The 19946-nt window shown below is 37.5% G+C and overlaps 1 protein-coding gene across 1 annotated transcript; it reads left to right on the plus strand.

The window, feature by feature from the left end:
• The first annotated feature begins 404 nt into the window (after nucleotides 1–404).
• Nucleotides 405–19709, plus strand: HMGCR (3-hydroxy-3-methylglutaryl-CoA reductase). Its single transcript, XM_079330240.1, has 20 exons — nucleotides 405–494; nucleotides 3721–3916; nucleotides 4250–4361; nucleotides 4934–5021; nucleotides 5117–5201; nucleotides 6717–6822; nucleotides 7750–7856; nucleotides 8214–8330; nucleotides 8834–8985; nucleotides 9827–10071; nucleotides 10215–10387; nucleotides 10824–11018; nucleotides 12056–12214; nucleotides 12396–12553; nucleotides 13685–13790; nucleotides 14708–14878; nucleotides 16824–16964; nucleotides 17068–17226; nucleotides 17500–17654; nucleotides 17804–19709. The coding sequence occupies exons 2-20, from the start codon at nucleotides 3752–3754 to the stop codon at nucleotides 17856–17858; spliced, it is 2649 nt and encodes an 882-aa protein (XP_079186366.1). The 5' UTR covers nucleotides 405–494; nucleotides 3721–3751; the 3' UTR covers nucleotides 17859–19709.
• The last annotated feature ends 237 nt before the right edge of the window (nucleotides 19710–19946 follow it).

The following is a 19946-nucleotide window of genomic DNA, read 5'->3' on the forward strand; positions in this document are numbered from 1 at the left end:
GCAAGCGCGAAATAACCGCACCGTATCAGAGGCGCGGAGGGAAACTCGCCCCAGGCCCGGCCTCCGCCCCCGCCCCGGCCCGAGCGCGGCGGCGCGGCGCGGGGGGCGGCAGCAGCGCTCCGCCAGGCATGCAAAGGAGCGGCTGGCGCCCAATCAGGGCCCGCGGGGCGGGGAGCGCGGCGCCCCATTGGCTGGCGGCCCGTGGCGCGATGGCGTGTTCCCCGCTGCCGATGGCGCGGGGGCCGCGCGGCGCTCGCCGGGCCGTTGCCGCGGCGACTGGGCGGCTGACGCGCGCTGGCGGGGCGTGCCGCGCGCTCGCCATTGGCCGCGCGATCGGGCGATGGCGGCGCCGGTGTGGCCTTGCGCGGCGCGGCGGGGCGGGGCGGGGCGCGGCGCGGGGCGGGGCCGGCGGGACGGAGAGGGGCTGCCGGTGCGGACCGGGGCGCGGCGGGACGGAGCGGGGAGCGCGGCTGGAACGCGGCTGGAGCGCGGCGGTGAGCGGGGACCGGGAACCGGGAACCGGCACCGGCGGGACTGCGGGCGGGGGAACTTACGGCTGGCAACGCGCGTCCGCCGTGCCCGGCGGGCGGGCCCCGAGTGCCTGATCGGAAAGGCGGCGTCGCCATCGCCGCGCGTAGGGAGCGGCGGCCTGCCCGGTTCAGCGCCGCCGGGGTGGCGTGCGGGGGATTCCGTGTGGCTGTCCCGGTGCCCTCGTGAGACCGCGGCGCTGCCGCAGGGCTGAGCTCCCTCGCCGCGGTTCGCGGGGCTGCAGCGGCGGGCCGAGGGAGGGCTGCCGCCGCTTTGGGAAAAATGCTGCCCTGGCAGTGTGTGAGGGTCTCTGTGCTGTCGTGCGCGTTCCGGGTGAGCTCTGCACAGGGGGTGTCGCTCGGCTCTTATCCCGCTTGATTCCTGTCCGTACTGCTGAGTCAGATGGCAGGAGGTGGGAAATTAGTGCTGATCTAATAGATGGATGGTGTTGCAGAGGGTTGAGGTTAGTGAGAGCTGTGTGACAAACCATGAGAATTTAAGAGGCAAGTCGTACTGTTACGAGGTGATAATTGCTCTAAACGATTACATACAGCCGGTCTAGCTTGCGTTTTGCGCTCTGGTTAATATTTGAGGGGGTCACGTTTGGGACTTGTTCGTATTTTGCATTCTGTTTTGATTCCCAAAATGGATTGCTACATTTTCTAATCTCATAGATTAGAAAATTTTGATTGAAAACAAAGGCAAGCGGGCTTTATAAAGCATCACTTCAGAGCCACCATTTTGGAACTCTCAGAATTACGTAAATGTTAAATTTTAGCTTTATATTTAATGTTATATCTTTCTAATTCCAAACTACAAATCAGTGTATGTATATAAATATTTTAAATAGAAATATCAGCTGATGTTATCCATTAAATTTTTTTACAGCACTCCATGCAGAATCAGTGTGTGAAATCATCAATATTTTCTAGAAGAGTCAACTTTGTAGTAAGAAGCATCCTGCGCTCTGGGCATGTCAAATAAACACAAAAGCTATAAAGAATCCTTTGAGGTTAGGACTTAGTATCACTCAATTAATGCAAATCCTGTATTTCAGGATAGCAGCAGTTAATAAGAGTAAGATCCTATGTATCATTATTTTAATCAATGAATGAACGCATTTCCCTCAATTGATTATGTGAAGCCATTTTACTTTTACCATTTTTGCTTAGAAATGGGAAAAAACAATTATCAGCAAAAGATTTTGGAATCTTTTTTGCCCTCCTAATTTCTTTCTTGCCCTCCTGACTGTTTTTGCTATCATCAATCCAACTTGCTGAAGTAATTGTACTAACAGTTTTACTGGGTTCAGGACTGGTAGAACTTTATAAAGTCATGTAGTAACTGCTGGTTTTGATTTTCCTGAAATAGAGTGGTATTCAAAATTATTTGTATTTTCAGAGGATGTTGCTGTATTATTTGTGTTGTTTCAAAATCTTCAGCACAGATATTCTTCTGTCTGGGTTTTATTTTAACTTTCCTAATTAAAAGATACCTTCCATTGTCCTGAGGAGAAATGATAACACCAGTGTGAAACAGCTTTGCAAGAACATAAATTTACAGAATGATGATTATATGTTATAGGAAAAAAAAAAAAGGTATAATATCAGCTTTAAAAAGAGGGGATTTCTTTTTAATTCTATTTTTTAAAAAACATTCAGTCAGGAAATGAAATAATTTGCTCATAAGGAAGGCAATCTTCTCAATTATTTTCCCAGTTTGGCTCCAGAAACCACAAACATCCTGCCACACCTTCATTGTGGAATGATAAAGAAAGATAAATAATTGCTGGTGGTGCTAATGTGATTTAGATTGGTATTGATAGGAAACCAAGATAATTTTGGTATCTTCAGGAACAAGTAGGCAGATAAGTTTGCCTATCTATTATTTTCTCCATTGAATGTCAGCTTAGTTTTTGATGTCCAAGCAAAAGAAGTAAAACCAGAAGCCCTCTGCATGGACTGCTGCATTTAGGACAACACAAAGGGATTTTTAAATTCACTTTGTAGTAGTGCTATGTAGAACCCTCAGGCCTCCATGGAAATCTTGCAGCGCTAGGTTGGTACATGTAAATCTCAGATCGTCCCTGTTAGCCAGGCTATTAAGCATTTTTTTAACTTTTACAGTACAGTTTTGTAAGCTGTTGTTTCTGTGCAGTGAGGAAAGTCCAGTTACTAATGTACGTAAGAGAGAATGTTACGGTGTTTTGGTTCTGTGCCATAAAACACAAGTAAAGATCTTTGATAAATTTGCATGAACACACAACACAGAGCAGATAGACCAGGATGTGGTCTGAGGGATGTGTTGAATGTTCATGTTGTTAGTTGTGTGAAAGACAGCTGAGAAAATTTCTGGTAAATGTTGATACCTGTTGGAGGCAAAGGGATGATGAAATGCACCAGTAACCAGTAAAGCGTGGAAGAGAAGTGCCACAATATTTTTATGTGAGGACTTCCCTACTTTGGGCAAGGAAAGAATATTTTTTAATGTAACTAACTTGTATCACAGAATAATATTGAACAGAAAGTAGAGAAGACACAGTCAGAAATATAACATTGCAGTTCCTGCTGCTGAGCGTTATCAGTAGTGGTTAATTGATAATTTTTATAGCTCATCAGTATTTTTGGAAAAGAATATAGAGAAATAATAGAATTTGGTGAGTGCTTACATAAATGGTAAAACCAAGAATTTTGAGTCAAAGCAGTATCAAAATTGTATGATAGGAAGATGTGAGATATTGTGAGTGTGAAGGTAGCCTTACTATTAGAATCATAGAATCCTCTGGTTTGAAGGAACCCACAAAAGTAATTGGGTTTAGCTGTTAAGTCAATAGCATATATTGGGATTGAACCCTCAGCCCTGGCATTATTAGTGCCATACTCTGATAGATGACCTAATCCCAGTGGCAAAGACCATGAAGAAACCAGAATAACGTGTATTAAAAAAAAAAAAAAAAAAAAAAAAAAAAGATTGAGAAGACAGGAGCAGATCATACAGGATTTTGGAATATTAGAAATAGATGTGTTTTACATTTAAGATGGAAGGAAAGGTAAAGATTAATTTCCTTACTCATTTCTGACTTAAGTGGTTTCCTTTTATTTCCTGAAGGATGAAGACATCCTTCAGGGAAGTATAGAGCTCTGTCTTTTTTCAGTGAATCTTGTACTTATATAAAATATTCCTTTGTTGCAGGTTTGCTAAGTATAGAAAAACAGCCTTGAAAATGCTGTCCAGACTCTTCCGAATGCATGGCCTTTTTGTGGCCTCTCATCCATGGGAAGTCATTGTGGGAACAGTGACTCTTACTATCTGCATGATGTCTATGAAGATGTTCACTGGGAATGATAAGATCTGTGGCTGGAATTATGAGTGTCCCAAACTTGAAGAAGTAAGGATTCAAATTAATTTTATAGTACTTGGTGTTAATCAGTAGATACAGGGTTTTCTACAGAATATGGTCAATATGTGGCATATTAGGAGTGAAGTAGCCATACAGTAGCTCCTTTGTGGCTTTTTCTCATTTTGGATATTAAAGCTGTATGTAAGCAGTGATACACTAATGACCAAACATTTTAGTTTTTAAGGCAAGACTAGGAGCGATATTTATTATATCCTGTAACCTCACTTCTAATGCAGCTTCACAATGGATTTTTTTATTACTGAAACTTAACAAGTTATTCCTTAGTGTAAAAGCTAACTAAATTGCTTTGTATTCATACAGGATGTTCTGAGCAGTGACATCATCATCCTGACAATCACACGCTGCATAGCAATTCTTTATATATATTTCCAGTTTCAGAACCTAAGGCAGCTTGGATCAAAATACATTTTAGGTATTGTATCTGATTTTTGTATTTGCTGTATGTGTTTTAATTGTTGGCATGGGTAATTTACCTAAATTGGTAACAAATTCTAATCTTTTAATCCTTATGTTCACAAAACATTATTTTAATTATTTTCTTGATAGCAGAAAAAATGTTTAGCATGTATCCAAATGCCTTTTTTTTTTTTTGTAGTGAGAGGTTGTATAGGATTATACAAACACTGAAAATGTCATTCTTAAAATAACTGTTTATTGTGTGAAATACTTAAAATTATTGAGCTGTTTAAGCCAGTTTTATTTTTACTAAAAATAAATTGAGATTAATGGTTTTTATTTCTGAGTCTTATTTTGCATTACAAATTTTAGATTTTAGTATCTACAAAAATAGCATCTACTTCAGTTTGTATCTCAACTGCAGTTAATTCATGAGAGCCATTCTCATTCATTTGCCACGATTATTCAAAAAGTGGGGTATTTTGGGTTTTTTTTCTTTTCCTCTTCCAATATATATAAGCAAAAATATCCCATTCTCTTTTTTTTTTTTTTTTTTTTTTTTTTTTTTTTTTTTTTTTTTTTTTTAAGGTATTGCTGGCCTCTTCACAATCTTCTCAAGTTTTGTTTTTAGTACAGTGGTAATTCACTTCTTGGATAAAGAACTGACAGGTTTGAAGTAAGTAATGAGTTGTTATTCTGAATTTCATGCTTACATTTTTTTTTCCCCATACCATAAATCTTGAATTCTAACATATGCCTCTTTTTTTTCAGCGAAGCTTTACCATTCTTCCTGCTTCTGATTGATTTGTCAAGAGCAAGTGCGTTAGCTAAATTTGCACTCAGTTCCAACTCACAGGTCAGGGGAGTTATTTTTGAGGATTTTTTGGTTGGTTGGTGTTTTACTTTGGGTCTTTTGTTTGTCTTGCAATGCGGATTTTTAATTTAGTTCAGAATTGGACATTGTCCCATGGCAGGGCATTAGAATCTAGGTGAGCTTTAAGGCCACTTTCAAGACAAGCAATTTTATAGTTGTGTGAATAATCCCAGTGGAGAGACATACAGACAAATACTGTCTTGGGGATACATAAACAACAAAAGGATTAGATTCTAAATGGATTCTGTGTTCTCTTGTCTTCAAGCCAGTTCAGTGTTCAAGTTAAGAGTAATATGGTAAAACTAGTGTGCATAGCCATGTGCACTGTTAATTTTATGTATGAGTTGACTTCATTAAATTGGAACTTTAAACCAGCAATGCTTACAGCTCTTCCAAGGAGGCTTGAGCTCCTAGACAAAGTGTTCCTTAAAATAGTTATTGACAGAAAAAAAGTTAATTTCTAAGACTCAGGCACAGTATATGAAGACACATCAAATGTTAGTGTTACTACTGAAAAAAGCATATTTCTAGGCCAGATATTAGCAGAATGAATGTAGCATATGTACTGACAGGAGCATCTGTGCTCTAATAACACAACACATTTAACACAACACAATAGGAGAGATTGACAAGACATCTTGCTTGTCATACCTGGTAATGTTTGTTTCCTAAAAGTCCGAATTCTGAAACAAAAGTATATTACATGTATTATATTAATTTGTATTTGCAAAATACTGCACATGGCATTTTTGTACTAATTCTGACAAAATATTATGTATTTTAATTTGGTGTGTGTTACAATGTACAATTTCTATATATGCAATATAATGTGTTTTATATTATTTTACGGTAACTGCAAGTAGAACTTTTTACTAATTTTCAAGGAAATACTTTATAAATAGGTTTCCTCTACAGTTTTTTTCTCTCTGCTGGCCTAAAAATACCATCATCAGGAAAATGGTAGCAAACTCTCTGGAGTTTATCTTGCCTGCTTTCTGGAGGAAATTCATTTTTCCCCAGCAGAAAGTTTTAGTGCCTTTTGTGACCTCTTTTCTGTCAGCCGAGTCTGCAGAGTTAAATATAAAATACTAAAGTAAAAGTAAAGATAAAGATAAAATAAAGATATATGATTGTAAGAAATTTTGAAATACCATGATACAAGTGCCTTCTATTTCATGTCTTCAAATTTAGAAGTGTTGTTCTTTTGAATATACTGTAATTAGTGTCTCTGCCCATCAGTGTTGTAGGAGCTTAGAATACCGATGAGGCAAAGGTAGAGAAATTAATCAAAATGAAATAATTTCATGTCAATGGACTGTGAAAGTATAATAACTTAGAGGAATAAAAAGCATTCTCTGTATGCTTTCTCATAATAATTCATTTTCAATAAATATTGTATAAGGCTTTACCATTATAATACTACTCAGCTTTCTAGTTATATTATGTTTAACTTAGATTTTTGTCTTCATGGTAATGGACAGAAATTTTTCTTCTTAGGATGAAGTGAGAGAAAATATTTCACGTGGGATGGCAATATTAGGCCCTACATTTACCCTGGATGCACTTGTGGAATGTCTTGTAATTGGTGTTGGTACCATGTCAGGTGAGCCATACAGTCTGGGAGTCTAAGTATTTCCAGTTAAAAAAGGCTTTTTGAGAGACATTAGGATCGCAAAAGAGAGAAAGTTTCAAATGATAGGTGCTACCTATGAGAGTGGACATTCATTTATGTCTCCTAATTAGCTCACTTTACTGGTTTCTTGCAAGTATGAATAATATGTACATGTTGAACCAAAGTTTGAAATACAGATAATGGCTTTCCTTGAGCACTATGTAGTAGGAATGAACTTCTGTGCAGCTTTCATAATATTTGGTTTGGGGTTTTTTTCCCAACTACATTGCATACCTTAACAGCATCTTCCAGAGCACTTGCTCTTCAAATAATTTTGGTTCTTTCAGGTATTGTGTATTAATAAGCTGTTTTCTTCTTTATATCTTAGGGACAAAAACTCATTTTGGTGTTGCGTATAGTTTTTTTTAAAACAGTTTATACAGGTAGAGCTTTCATCCTTACTAAGGCAGTTGTGTAATGCAAGTGCAGCATGGCTAACATGGCTTTTTTTGGATACTTGTAAAGGAGTAGGCAGGGTGTATACTGTTACTTCTTCTCCAAATATCCTATCTTTGAAAAGGGAGTTCAATGCATAATGTTGGCTATTTTTTTTCTCAAATAAACAAGGAGTTTCAGGCTTTCCTTGTGAAGTTTTAAAATCTTGGTGAACTTTATTTGTATTCACTTAGAATTGCAAATTAAAAATACTTCTCTGTCAATACATAAATATGTACTGTGCTTAGTATGAATTAGTGCATAGTGAGTAGGGTTTAAGATGATTGTTTTTAATTAATCTCAATCTCAAAGAGTCTGTAATCTATCAAAATGTCAGTTTAATGATTTCTTTCTAAGTTCTGCAGCACTTCTTCAACCACAGTTAATTGCATATTCAAATGTAAAAACTATCTTTTTATTTAGGTGTACGACAGCTTGAAATTATGTGCTGCTTTGGCTGTATGTCTGTTCTTGCCAACTACTTTGTCTTCATGACCTTCTTTCCGGCTTGTGTGTCCTTGGTATTAGAGGTAAGACCATCTTCAAGACAACCTCAAGTTTAGTATTCAGCCCTGTACTTCTGTAGGTTATATTTTTTATCATGGAATTACATGCCAGCACATTTCCTTTCAAAGTAAACTGGTGACAGTAATTTGTAAATATCACTGTAAATGAGTCACACTCAGTAATAGTTCTGCTCTAAAGTAAACAGATTATACTGTAACTTACTGTCTGTTCATGGTTTTTCGCAATTAAAAGTCTAACTGTAGACTCTTGGTAATTTCTCAGTGATCAAATAAAAATGCAATGTGGAATCTTATTAGTTGGTTCTTTTTCTAATAGGTACTATATATGACCTATTTTTAAGATTTGTTCTTTTTTTGCAGCTTTCAAGAGAGAGTCGTGAAGGACGCCCTATTTGGCAGCTTAGTCACTTTGCTCGTGTTCTAGAAGAAGAGGAGAATAAACCAAATCCTGTAACACAGAGGGTCAAAATGATTATGGTTTGTGGCTCTTTTTTACCTGTGGCTATGCAATCAGTGAGGTGTCCTGGTGCAAAAGTCAGGCTTTTGCTTCCTATAGACTTGTATTCTGCAGCCCATTAGTTGGACTTACAGTGGTAGTTTTACTTAATTCCCCTGTGTCTACACCTGTCACTTTCCTGCCTATGCCACTTCTGTGCAAGCACTCTTTCATGTGTACTAATCCCCTCCCTCCTACCCCTGCAGTACCCTCATCTTCTCTTGCTTATTTCTTGATTGAGACTAAAAATGTGGGTGGGACACATCCCAAGTTACTATACAACAATGTCACAGTAGCCAAAAAGGGGGAAATTTGAGGTGTGGAAAATCAGATTTTAGACTTTAGAGGCATGGGAAGTATGGGGGAAAAAATAGCAAAAAACCCCAAACAAAAAGAATACAGTACTTATTCTTACTAGGTTGGATACCAAGTTATATTTGAAACATTAATACTTGTTGGTTTTTGTTTTTTTTTTTTAATACAGTCACTGGGTTTGGTTCTTGTGCACGCCCACAGTCGCTGGATAGCAGAACCCGCTGCGCAAAACAGTACTGTTGAAAATTCAGTGGGGTTGGATGAAAATGCACCAAAGAGAATTGAACCTAATGTTTCACTGTGGCAGTTCTACCTTTCTCGGTGGGTGGCTTCACAGAAGTGTGGTCCTGCTGTATTTCTGCTGCTGCTAAGCTGGAAGCTTGTTGTCCTAGATCACTATACATATAGACTTGTAGGTCTGACCACTGCAGGACTTCTTGGAACCAGAGGTGACATTTCAGAAGAAATGTCGATATTATGCCATTTGACCAAGCCCTTGAGGTAGTCAAGAACATGAATCAGAGCTATCTGTCCTCTATACATCAAAACATTGTCTTCTCCCACTAGCACCTTCCACAGCATACTGGAAAATAATTTTAAGAGTGTACTAAGGGTTATTACTTACACAGAAGTTCTGACTGTTAACACCTTAGTGCAAAAGGTGCAAAACCCAGACTTTTCCTTCGCCTCAATTCAAGTTAGTGTCACCTGTCATTTCATGTTATTTCTGAGAACTCTGAACTTTCTGGTTTAGGCAGGGGGTTTTTGTCCCCTCTTAGCAGTTCATCTTGCATCATGGGAGTTGTAATTAGTAGAGGATGATAAATGAGACTTTATCTTGTCATTGGGGGACAGGTGTTAAATCAATTTGATGTAGCTATCAGTGAATCTTTTATAGTAATTTTTCTTAATGGGGCTGCTTTTTAGCCAGATTTAGTTAACTCTTTAATGACATCTGAAGATTTTTGTGCTAATAATATAAAGAATTTTTCCACCCTAGCCTAGCGTACTTCAATGTCTTGGTAGAAAATACCTTTTCACTGTTATTTCTGTAATATAAGTGATGAAGGAATTATTACCCTTTCTGAACCAAAAAATGCCAGCATGCTGCTCTAACCAACAAATTGTATATACTGTATGTTTATTTTTTGATCTTTTTTAGAATGGCCAGTATGGATATTGAGCAAGTAATTACGCTTGGATTAGCCCTTCTCCTTGCTGTCAAATACATTTTTTTTGAGCAAGCAGAGACTGAATCTACCCTCTCACTAAAGAATCCCATAACATCTCCTGTGATGGTACAGAAAAAGGTCCCTGAAAATTGTTGCAGGAAGCAGACTGGACTTCTGAAAAACAATCAGAAATCTAACACAGCAGAAGAAGCTTTCATTCCAAAAGATGAAAGTGGTAGGTAATTTTTACAGTTCTTAAGTCTGAACCCATTAATGAGTATTTGGAACAAATTTTGCAATCTTCGGTAACATACTATATTTGGTATCAAAACTTCAGGATTTTGTAAACCAGAGTTAATTTTTATTATCTTTGTGCAGCTGAAGTCATAAAACCTGTATTAGCAGAGTTGTCAACCAAGACTACATTTGTGGTTGGCAATTCCAGCCCTGTGGAAACCTCTTCAAATCTCAGTGGAAAGGAGGAAGAGATTGAGTTACCTAAAGAACCACGTTCTATTGAGGAATGTGTTCGTATACTTGGAAATGCACAGGTATGGAAAAATAATGTTTTATTTAACCTCTACTGCAACATCTGATTTAAGAATTGTTAGGGTTCTTTTCCCAGCTTTTAGATAATCCCATTGGTTGTAGTATCAGAAAACTACATGGCTTTAATAATATGGGGGGGGTTGGGGGTCACGACTAAAGCAAAACCCTTTAATGAGTTACTTCTCAAGTCAGTCGAGAGAGGTGGGAGGAGGGATCAGCTTCATAATTCATAACATACCAAATCTTTGGAGTTTCATCATGTACACGTACAAGTGGGTGTCTGATCATGAAAATCTTTCATTATATGTTGGCCTGCTGTAAAACCTCACCTTGGCAGTTGACTCTTTTAGCAGAGTAAAGTTGTTACTCTTTTGGAAACATTTAAAAGAATTTTCACCAGGAGAGTCTGTATTTTCTCTCTCCATCCTTTGTTTCCAGGAAGGAGCAAAATTTCTTACTGATGCTGAGGTTATCAGTTTAGTTAATGCTAAGCATATTCCTGCGTACAAACTGGAAACCCTGATGGAAACCCAGGAGCGAGGTGTATCCATTCGCAGACAAATGTTATCTAAGAAACTTCCTGAACCTTCATCTTTGCAATATCTTCCATATAGGAATTACAATTATTCTTTGGTAAGTACAAAGTAGACAAACAGAACTCCTGTAAAACTGCTTTCCAGACACATAAAGAAGAAAAATACGGACCTGTTGGGATGAGTCCAGAGGAGACGCTAAGTTGATCAGGGGCTTGGAATACCTCACCTGTGAGGACAGGCTAATAGTGTTGGGGTTTTACATCCTGGGAGAGGAAGCTTTGGGAAGACCTTATAGCATTTTCCAGTACCTGAAGGGAGCCTACAAGACAGCAGGGTCTTTGCACAAGGATGTGTGGGGAACATTTGGGAAACATCTTTTGAAAGGACAAGAGGGAACAGCCTGAAGCTGAGGAAGGGAGGATTTAAAGGTTAGGAAGAAATTCTTCACTGTGAGTGTGTTGCCCAGAGAAGCTGTGGATGTCTCATTCCCTGAAAGGCCAGGCTGGATGGGGCTCTGAGTAACCTGGTCTGGTGAAAGGTGTCCCTGTCTTTGACATTAGCATTGGAGCTAGATGGTCTTTTTGGTCCCTTCCAACTCAAACAAGTCTGTGGTTCTGTGAAATAATTCCATAGTTATGTATGTGAGTTAACAATGAGTTGGTCAAAATGATGTAGAAGGGAAACAATAAAAAGTAAACATGAGGCACCACCCTTAATTGCTCTTGATGTTTTTAAACTTAGGTGGTGCATGAGTTTTGTAAGTTATCAAAAATATATTTCCTATCAAAGTATGCAGCTGACTTATCTAAGAAATGCAGAGTTCTACTAATACTGAGCCACAGTTTAACTGAACAATAATACTGCCTTGAACTCCAGTTAAAATTTAAAATTACTTAAAATTAATTATAAAATTTTAGGGTTATTTAAGTAACATTTAGTACTGTACAGGATTCAGTATGTCTGCCTAGCATTAAATAATGTTAGCTGTTGATAGCTGTCGCTGCTAACTTTTTGAGGTGGAAATTCCTTGCTTTATGGTTAAATTTGTGGGTGTTTACTAAGATGCCTATGTAGCATGCTGTACTGTACCACTGGGGAATAACCTTAATGATTGTTTTTTATTATTTCTGTAAGGTGATGGGAGCTTGCTGTGAAAATGTGATTGGATATATGCCTATTCCTGTAGGCGTAGCAGGACCACTGTTTCTGGATAACAAAGAGTTTCAGGTGCCAATGGCAACAACAGAAGGATGTCTTGTAGCAAGCACAAACAGAGGATGTAGAGCAATATGTGTAAGTATTGTGTGACTTGAAAAGCTTAAACTTCCTATTTTATAAACATATAAATATAGTGCATAAAAATAAGCGTTATACAAACCTACACTTACTCAGGTTTATGTAATGCATATTTTTGACTTTTTGAAAACTAAACCTTCAGTATTCTTACATTGTGCCCATCTCATTTGGTTTTTAGCTTGGTGGAGGAGCAAGCAGCCGCATTCTGGCAGATGGGATGACTCGAGGACCTGTTGTAAGGCTGCCCACTGCTTGCCAGGCTGCAGAAGTGAAAGTCTGGCTTGAAAGCCCCGAAGGTTTTAAAATAATGAAGGAAGCTTTTGACAGCACAAGTAGGTTAGTACAATTGCTGTTCTAGCTTCATTTCCAGACATAAGACTCCTGTGGATGGTAGAGAGATCTCAGTTATGTTTTGGAGGCCTGCAATAGAAGAAGTTGCATCTTTATTTTGGCTATCCCATGTTTTCAGTATCTTAAGAGGACAAAAGTCACTCTGGCTACGTACCAAGACCAGCAATAAACATTTTTCACTGATAATGGTAAACTAGTATGTATTGCTAAGAAATAGATACACATTGTATAATAATTAATAGAATATTGATTTGCCTAAGCATTTTTTTTAATCCCATAAGCTTATTTTGTTTTTTTACTAGGCAAAGTAACTGTAACTATAGTTACTATGCAGAAAAAACCCTCAAAGTTTGATCTTTAACCTATCAAATAGTACTATTAATATTAGTAATTAGTCTATTAGGTCTCAGAGAATACAAGGTAAACTAATGCTAGAACTGAAATGCTAGAAAAATGTAAAATCTGCTAAAAATAAATCTACTTCTATTACCTTCTAGCTTTATGAAGATTCATTGAGAAATTTCCTTACTTGTTGTGTTTCTTAACAAGTGTCAGCCAAAGATATATCTGTATTTTGGCCAGAATCAGCTCATGCTGTTCTTTAAATGCAGTATTTTCTGCATTTTGAGTGACTTGTGCAGCTTGCACTGTTGAAGATAGCATGCTTTTTGCCTTGCTGTAAAACTTACATCAGACTTTCCAAGGCCTCATTATTACTTTGTATCTGGTAGTGAGATGTTTTAAGGAATACAAATGAATAAATTTTATGTTAGCAGTTCAGGATGTTTTATTTCTTGAAGTTCAGTAATAGAAAACATAAAAAGGCAGTGAACACTTTTACAGTGAATATTTTTAAACTACTAATTCAAGAAAACACCATCCCTGGAAGTGTTCAAGAAATGACTGGATGTAGCACTCGATGTTGTGGTCCTGTTGAAAAGACAATTGTCTGTCAAAGACTAGACTCGTTAGTCTTAGAGGTCTTTTCCAGAGGATTCACAAAGGAATATCTGATTCTATGTTTAGCAGCAAAATTTGCAAAGATTTGCTGTTGTTCTGCCACTTAAAGCTAATTTTTCCTTGAGGATTGTAAGTAATAGTTACATTTTCTTGCAGGTTTGCCCGTCTACAAAAACTTCTCATCAGTTTGGCTGGTCGTAACCTTTATATCCGTTTTCAGTCTGCAACAGGGGATGCAATGGGAATGAATATGATTTCAAAAGTAAGGACCAGTCCCCTTAAGTATTTTTGAAAAATGGATATTGCTTTTTAAATATAGAGATGGCCTAATAACCTATGACTACCTGGCATCTGAATGACAGAAAGATAAGACACAATGCTTCTTGCACAAAATAATAAATATGTTTGATTTTGTCAAGTGTAGACAATAGTAGAGAATGATGAAAGAAAAAAGTGATTTTTTAAAAAAATATTTTTAATAATTATTTAAAGAAAGTATTTTTGATATTAAGTGAAGCTAAGCTGGTTGCTCTGTTGCTTCAAGCCAAAGATTTTATTCAGCAATATTATTCTGTTACTGCGTTTATCATTTTCTAGTAAATAAAGAAGTAGGAGTAGCAGCAGAGAGGTGTTCTCTGGTTTTGTTTGCTTGTTATTATGCAAACACGTGGAAGAACTTGAGATGTGATGCTTAGATTTCTGGGAATGCCTTATGCTGTAGGAAATGAATAGTCTCAGACTTTAAACTAAATATAGAATAGGCAGTCAGAACCATTATAAAAGTGGATCTGATCATAGGCAAGTCCTAATATGGCAGATTTTCTAGTCTGATTTCCTTGTGCAGAGAAGCTCTTTCCACTATATCCAAAATTAATTTATTCCATGCCTGTAGTGTTTCACTTGGTTCCTGTTGTATCTTCAGTATGCTAACCATATGTCCATGCACCTAGAATGAATCCGGGGAGTCTATGTGTACTAGGAAAAAATCAGTTATTCTCCAGCATAATTCCCAAAGTGGTTAGAAAAAATATAGTCCTTATGGTTTGGGGTTTTCCCACCTGTTTGTTTCTTCATGATACTGTGTTGTTTCCATTGTAATTGATTAACTGATTAGAATACTATTCCACTGACCTTGAATGGCTTGTTTTACACCCATAATAATAAACCTTCTCTTAACAGGGTACTGAAAAAGCACTGGTGAGGCTGAATGAAGAGTTTCCTGACCTTCAAGTTATAGCTATCAGTGGTAACTACTGTACTGACAAAAAACCTGCTGCTATAAACTGGATAGAAGGAAGAGGAAAGTCTGTTGTCTGTGAAGCAGTCATTCCAGCTAAGGTTGTTAGAGAAGTAAGTATTTGCTCTCTTTTTTAATAAAAATACTTAAATTTTGTATGCTTAATTTACATTGCAAGTATGAACTAGAAGTTGTTTTCCAGATAAGCATAGTACTTCCGTAGGACAAGCCCTTTTTCTGAGTCAGCAGATACTTTGTTTTTCTTTGTGTAGTGTGAAATAATGTGTGTTTAATGATGCATATCTAGTTAAAGGCATTAGGATTTTCATGGTTAACCTTTGAAAAATTGTCAGATTTTGACAGATGTTTACATGTGGTGTTTTGTCTGTCATTAAACCCAGTCTTTTAACCCTTTCACTCATTTTTTCACTCACATCCACCTGGCTTCCTCTTCAATATTTAAATGCTTCCACCTACAATGGAAACAGGTAATCAGGTGGTTTACTTACTCCAAAGCTGTCTGGGCATCTTGCATGACCAAGGGTAATCTTTATAAGCAATGCCAGTTGTATTCTCTTGCTGGCTTGTCCTCCATTAAAAAGTATCTTAGATTCTCTTCATCTGCATTCAGAAGATGGCTTCTTTGTGTCAGATTAAATCCATTGCCTGTTACCTGGTTTTCAGCACTGGCCATGGGAGACAATATCCAGGGAAGAATTCACTATATTGTAATACTTAAGATCTTATAAGTGGGTGTTTGCATATTGTTAGGGTTTTTTTGTTTGTGTTTGTTTCCCCCTAGGGATTTGTCCACTCCTTTTAGGGAAACTAAGTAAACTTCTAGAACTAGTATTCTTGGACAGCATTCCACAGTCCAGCTTCACCTTGTGTGAGAACAACCTTGTTGACTCCATTTGATGGTGCCCCAGTTTTTTACTGGGAGAGATCCTTAAGACTTGTGTATTCACTCTGCTGCTCAAGATTTTACATCTTTATACAGTCCTTCCACCTTCCCAGCTAGTCTAATTTTCAGACTTAAAAATACTATTTTTTCTATCAACACTGTGTTAATAGACTTATAGTATGCTTTTGAGCATCATTATCTCTGCATCTTTTACAGTTCAGATGTTTCGAAAATTCTGGGTACAGACTTTCACACAGGAGTCTAACAGTGTGTGCAGAATGGATTTATATATGACACAGTTCATCTCTTCTGGGGTAGTTCGCTGTTTTTCAAATTGTTGGCATTTTGTAGCTGAGGCACTGGCAATATGTATTGTAACCTCAGGATTTCATTCCAGGGTAGTAATGAGGAGGTAGTTCTTTCATAATGTGCATTGATAATTTTTACATAAATTTGGGAAAGTTTTCCTCCAACTCCAGCCCTGTGTGTCACTACATTTACTTATATTGAACTCCTAATACCTAACTTGCATTTTATACTAGTGCTGCAGACTTGGTGCAGATGTCTGTAAACATTCATTATTCCTGCTGTGCAGGAATATCTTAAATTTTGCTCAACAACATCTCTTCTTACTATATCTCTTACTTGAAAGTTTCAAAATACACTCAGTATAGTATAAATGTGCCACTTAATTTTATATTACTGTGCATAGAATTTATTTACCTATGTAGCATAGTGGTTTGTGTTGTAACTTTTTAGTTTGGCTCCATATTCATATGCAAAACAAATTTGGGAAGAGTTTAGTGTCTGGAACAGCTTGATAGGAATGTTGCAGTCATGTCAAGGTAAATTTACTAGGATATTTCTGCCAAGATGATTTTGCTTGTTCCATTCTGAATATAAGGGAGACTTTTGGAGTACCCAGCTGTGAGCTTCTTGAAAAGCCTGTGCAAGTCCAAACCCTTTGTACTGACTTCCATTGTTACTTGGACATCTTATATTTGAAAGTCTGCTTTGGAACAAAAATAATAGGTATCTAGGACAATGAGTCAAATTGCATATATATGCAAATGGGGGGGAGGGCCATAAATAAGAGTATGTCTACTCCTGCCTGAGGAAAGGAGTAGTAAAAGTGTATCTGTCACCATGTCCAGGTATTGAAAACAACCACGGAAGATCTAGTTGAAGTCAATATAAACAAAAATTTGGTGGGTTCTGCGATGGCTGGTAGCATAGGTGGCTACAACGCACATGCAGCAAACATTGTGACAGCGATCTACATTGCCTGTGGTCAGGTAGGTTTGTTCTTCACCAGTTCCCATTTTCTTTAGTTCAGTAATTCTTAATCAAACACTGATTTAAATGTTTGAATTGTTGTTTCTCCTTCTTAATCTGAAGGATGCTGCGCAGAATGTGGGCAGCTCCAACTGCATCACTTTGATGGAGAGAACTGGTTCCACCAACGAAGACCTGTACATCAGCTGCACAATGCCTTCTATAGAAATTGGGACTGTTGGTGGAGGTACCAACTTACTCCCACAGCAGGCCTGTTTGCAGGTATAGTTCTGAAAGCTTTAAATCAAACATTGCTTTCATGTGGTGTGCAAGCAATATTGTGGGAACAGGTCTGCCTGAGACATGGTGTATTTTACATGAAAATGTTAGAAATGTTTAATGAATTGTTCTGTATATCCAGTTTCTAAAGCTTAAGACATTTACAATATTAAAGAGACTAATTGATTGGATATAATTTGGAAATACTTTAATACTCAATATATCATAAATTTACTTAGATTTCATAGCATAATACTGCCTTGTATTTTTCTCCAGATGTTGGGAGTTCAAGGTGCAAGCCAAGATAACCCTGGTGAAAATGCCCGTCAGCTTGCCAAAATAGTTTGTGCTACAGTGATGGCAGGGGAATTATCACTAATGGCTGCTCTTGCAGCAGGACATCTAGTCAAAAGCCACATGATCCACAACAGGTAAAAAATGGAAAAATTTGTGTATTTCTCTGCTGTTTTCATCCTCTTACAAGTACAGAGAGTCAATAATGATTATGGGACTAATTGCAACACACAGGAGCAGTGTAACATTTTAACTATATAATGTAGTTATCTTGCTGTTTTCTTAGGTCAAAGATAAATCTACAGGATCTTCAAGGAACCTGCACTAAAAAGGCCGCTTGAATACTAAAATGGCTTTGAAATGAAGAATTGTTCTAGTAACTGACCAGGTGCACAAGACAAAAAGCAAACCAAAATCTATGAAGTTTAAAATAAAGATCGCCTCCAGCTCAATAATGTCTGTGTAAGAGAAACTAAGAGAACAAGACTTGAGACTAGTTATGCTTGATCTTCTTCAGTGGTTAGAGACTGTGAAAAGTCCTGTCAGACATTTTGAACATGGCTTTCGAGTTCTTGCTCTTACACATCTTTTTCTAAAGAGTCAGTCTTATGTTTTTACAGATTGAGGTTATTTCACCTAACAAGGTCCTGATAACTACTAAACTGAAAAGTAATGTAATGTACTTTGTACGTTTAAAGTAAACAAAAGAAGTTAGTGTAAACTTGGATTGAATGCACTGGTCCTTGCCATCTTTATTTTCTGGTCAGACAAAACATATTTTTTAAAATGATGGCAAGCCTAATCACTTTCTATGAACTCCCAGTTTTAATTTGTTCACATATGAAACAGGTCTTGGGCTATTAGTTTAATAGAAGGAAATTAGTTTAATAGAATTCTCTGTCTATATATAGTACTTAATTTGCTGCTCCTTCAGCTAAGCAGTGTTCAGTGTTTAACTCCACAATTTAGGTTATTGCTTTATGTAACACTTGTGATCTGTAAAGTTCTGAACTGTTAAATGTAATCTGTACTGAAGTAGGGAAGAACAGTATCTTCAACTGTTTTGTTACTTTGTAGAAAAAATGAAATGGTAACTTCAAAAGTTGTGTCAGGCCCATATTTAAGTAAATGTAGCTTCTCAAACATTATTTGATAGGAGTGCATTCAAACAAACAAGAGTCAAGAACAGATGTTTACACTTACCTAACAGGAAGTCTCTTTAGGAATATGCATACACATTGTGTACCTTACGTTGGGGATTTTTTATAAGGTGTTTGACACTTACTCTCCAAGAATAGGTGTTTATCCACCGTTTAAGCCGAGATAAAGCAAAGCCAGAAAACCACACTGTTCTTAAAAAAGAAAGGAGGGGATTTTTTTCTTTCCATTTCCTTTTGAACTTTCTTTTTGAGTCAGAAAGTATTTATTTTAAAAAGAAATCTTACTTTTTTTGTCAATGAAAAGTACTAATTAAGGGGATTCAATGAAATGACATGTTAATGTAATAAGCAGTTTTTGTAATAAAATACTGTACTTGGACCAGTGTAGCAGTCTCAGGTGTTCTTACTGTAATAAAGAAAATCCAGTTTTTTTCTGGTTGATTCACCTTCGGGAATACTGCTAAATTCATACTCTGCCTAGTTAATCACAGAAGGAAACTTATTACTATGCTTGATGATTTGTTTGGTTGATGTGGGCTTTTGTTGTTTGACTTTTTGTGGGGCGATTGGGCTTGGTTTCCTGCAGCATCATTCCTAAAGGGGTGACTAGTAGTGGTGCTCTTCTAATGTGCAGATTTGATATTCATCATGGTGGGTTGCTTTGTAGTACATTTACACATTAATATCCATTGTAATGAGCTCATAAATGTAATGTGCAAGCATGAAGACATACTACATGCTAGACATGTTATGATGGCATGTAAATAGCGAATACCATGAATGTTTATCTTCCTGCAGTATTGTTGCTAATTGCTACTATTTTTATTTCAGGAAACTTGGAATTACTTTGTTTTTATGTTCATGCAATGATTTTATTTAACACTGGTCTGGCAATAAATGGTGGTTCAGTGTTCATTTTGGTGGATTTAACTGACATTCTGTCTGGCAGAATTAACTTTTTGTATTATTACTGAACTGTGTACATTTTGGTACAAAACTACTTTTTCAGTTTCAGTAAAATCATGGAAAACATGTTGGCTTAATTGTGATATTTCAAGCTTTATGACTTAGACTGTCTACAAATATAAGTTACTAAATTAAGAGAAATAATGAAGAGACACTTGCAAGCAGTACTAAACACAGCCAGGGCTGAGACACAGAACTTTTCTCTTTGCTTGCAGAAGCCTGTTGGCACTCATTTAATCTCAAAGCTTAATTAGGCAGTTTGCTCAAGGGGGAGAACTAACTCACTACAGCATTAGAGATATC

Source organism: Erithacus rubecula (genome assembly GCF_903797595.1).
Source record: "Erithacus rubecula genome assembly, chromosome: Z".
Classification (NCBI taxonomy): Eukaryota; Metazoa; Chordata; class Aves; order Passeriformes; family Muscicapidae; genus Erithacus; species Erithacus rubecula.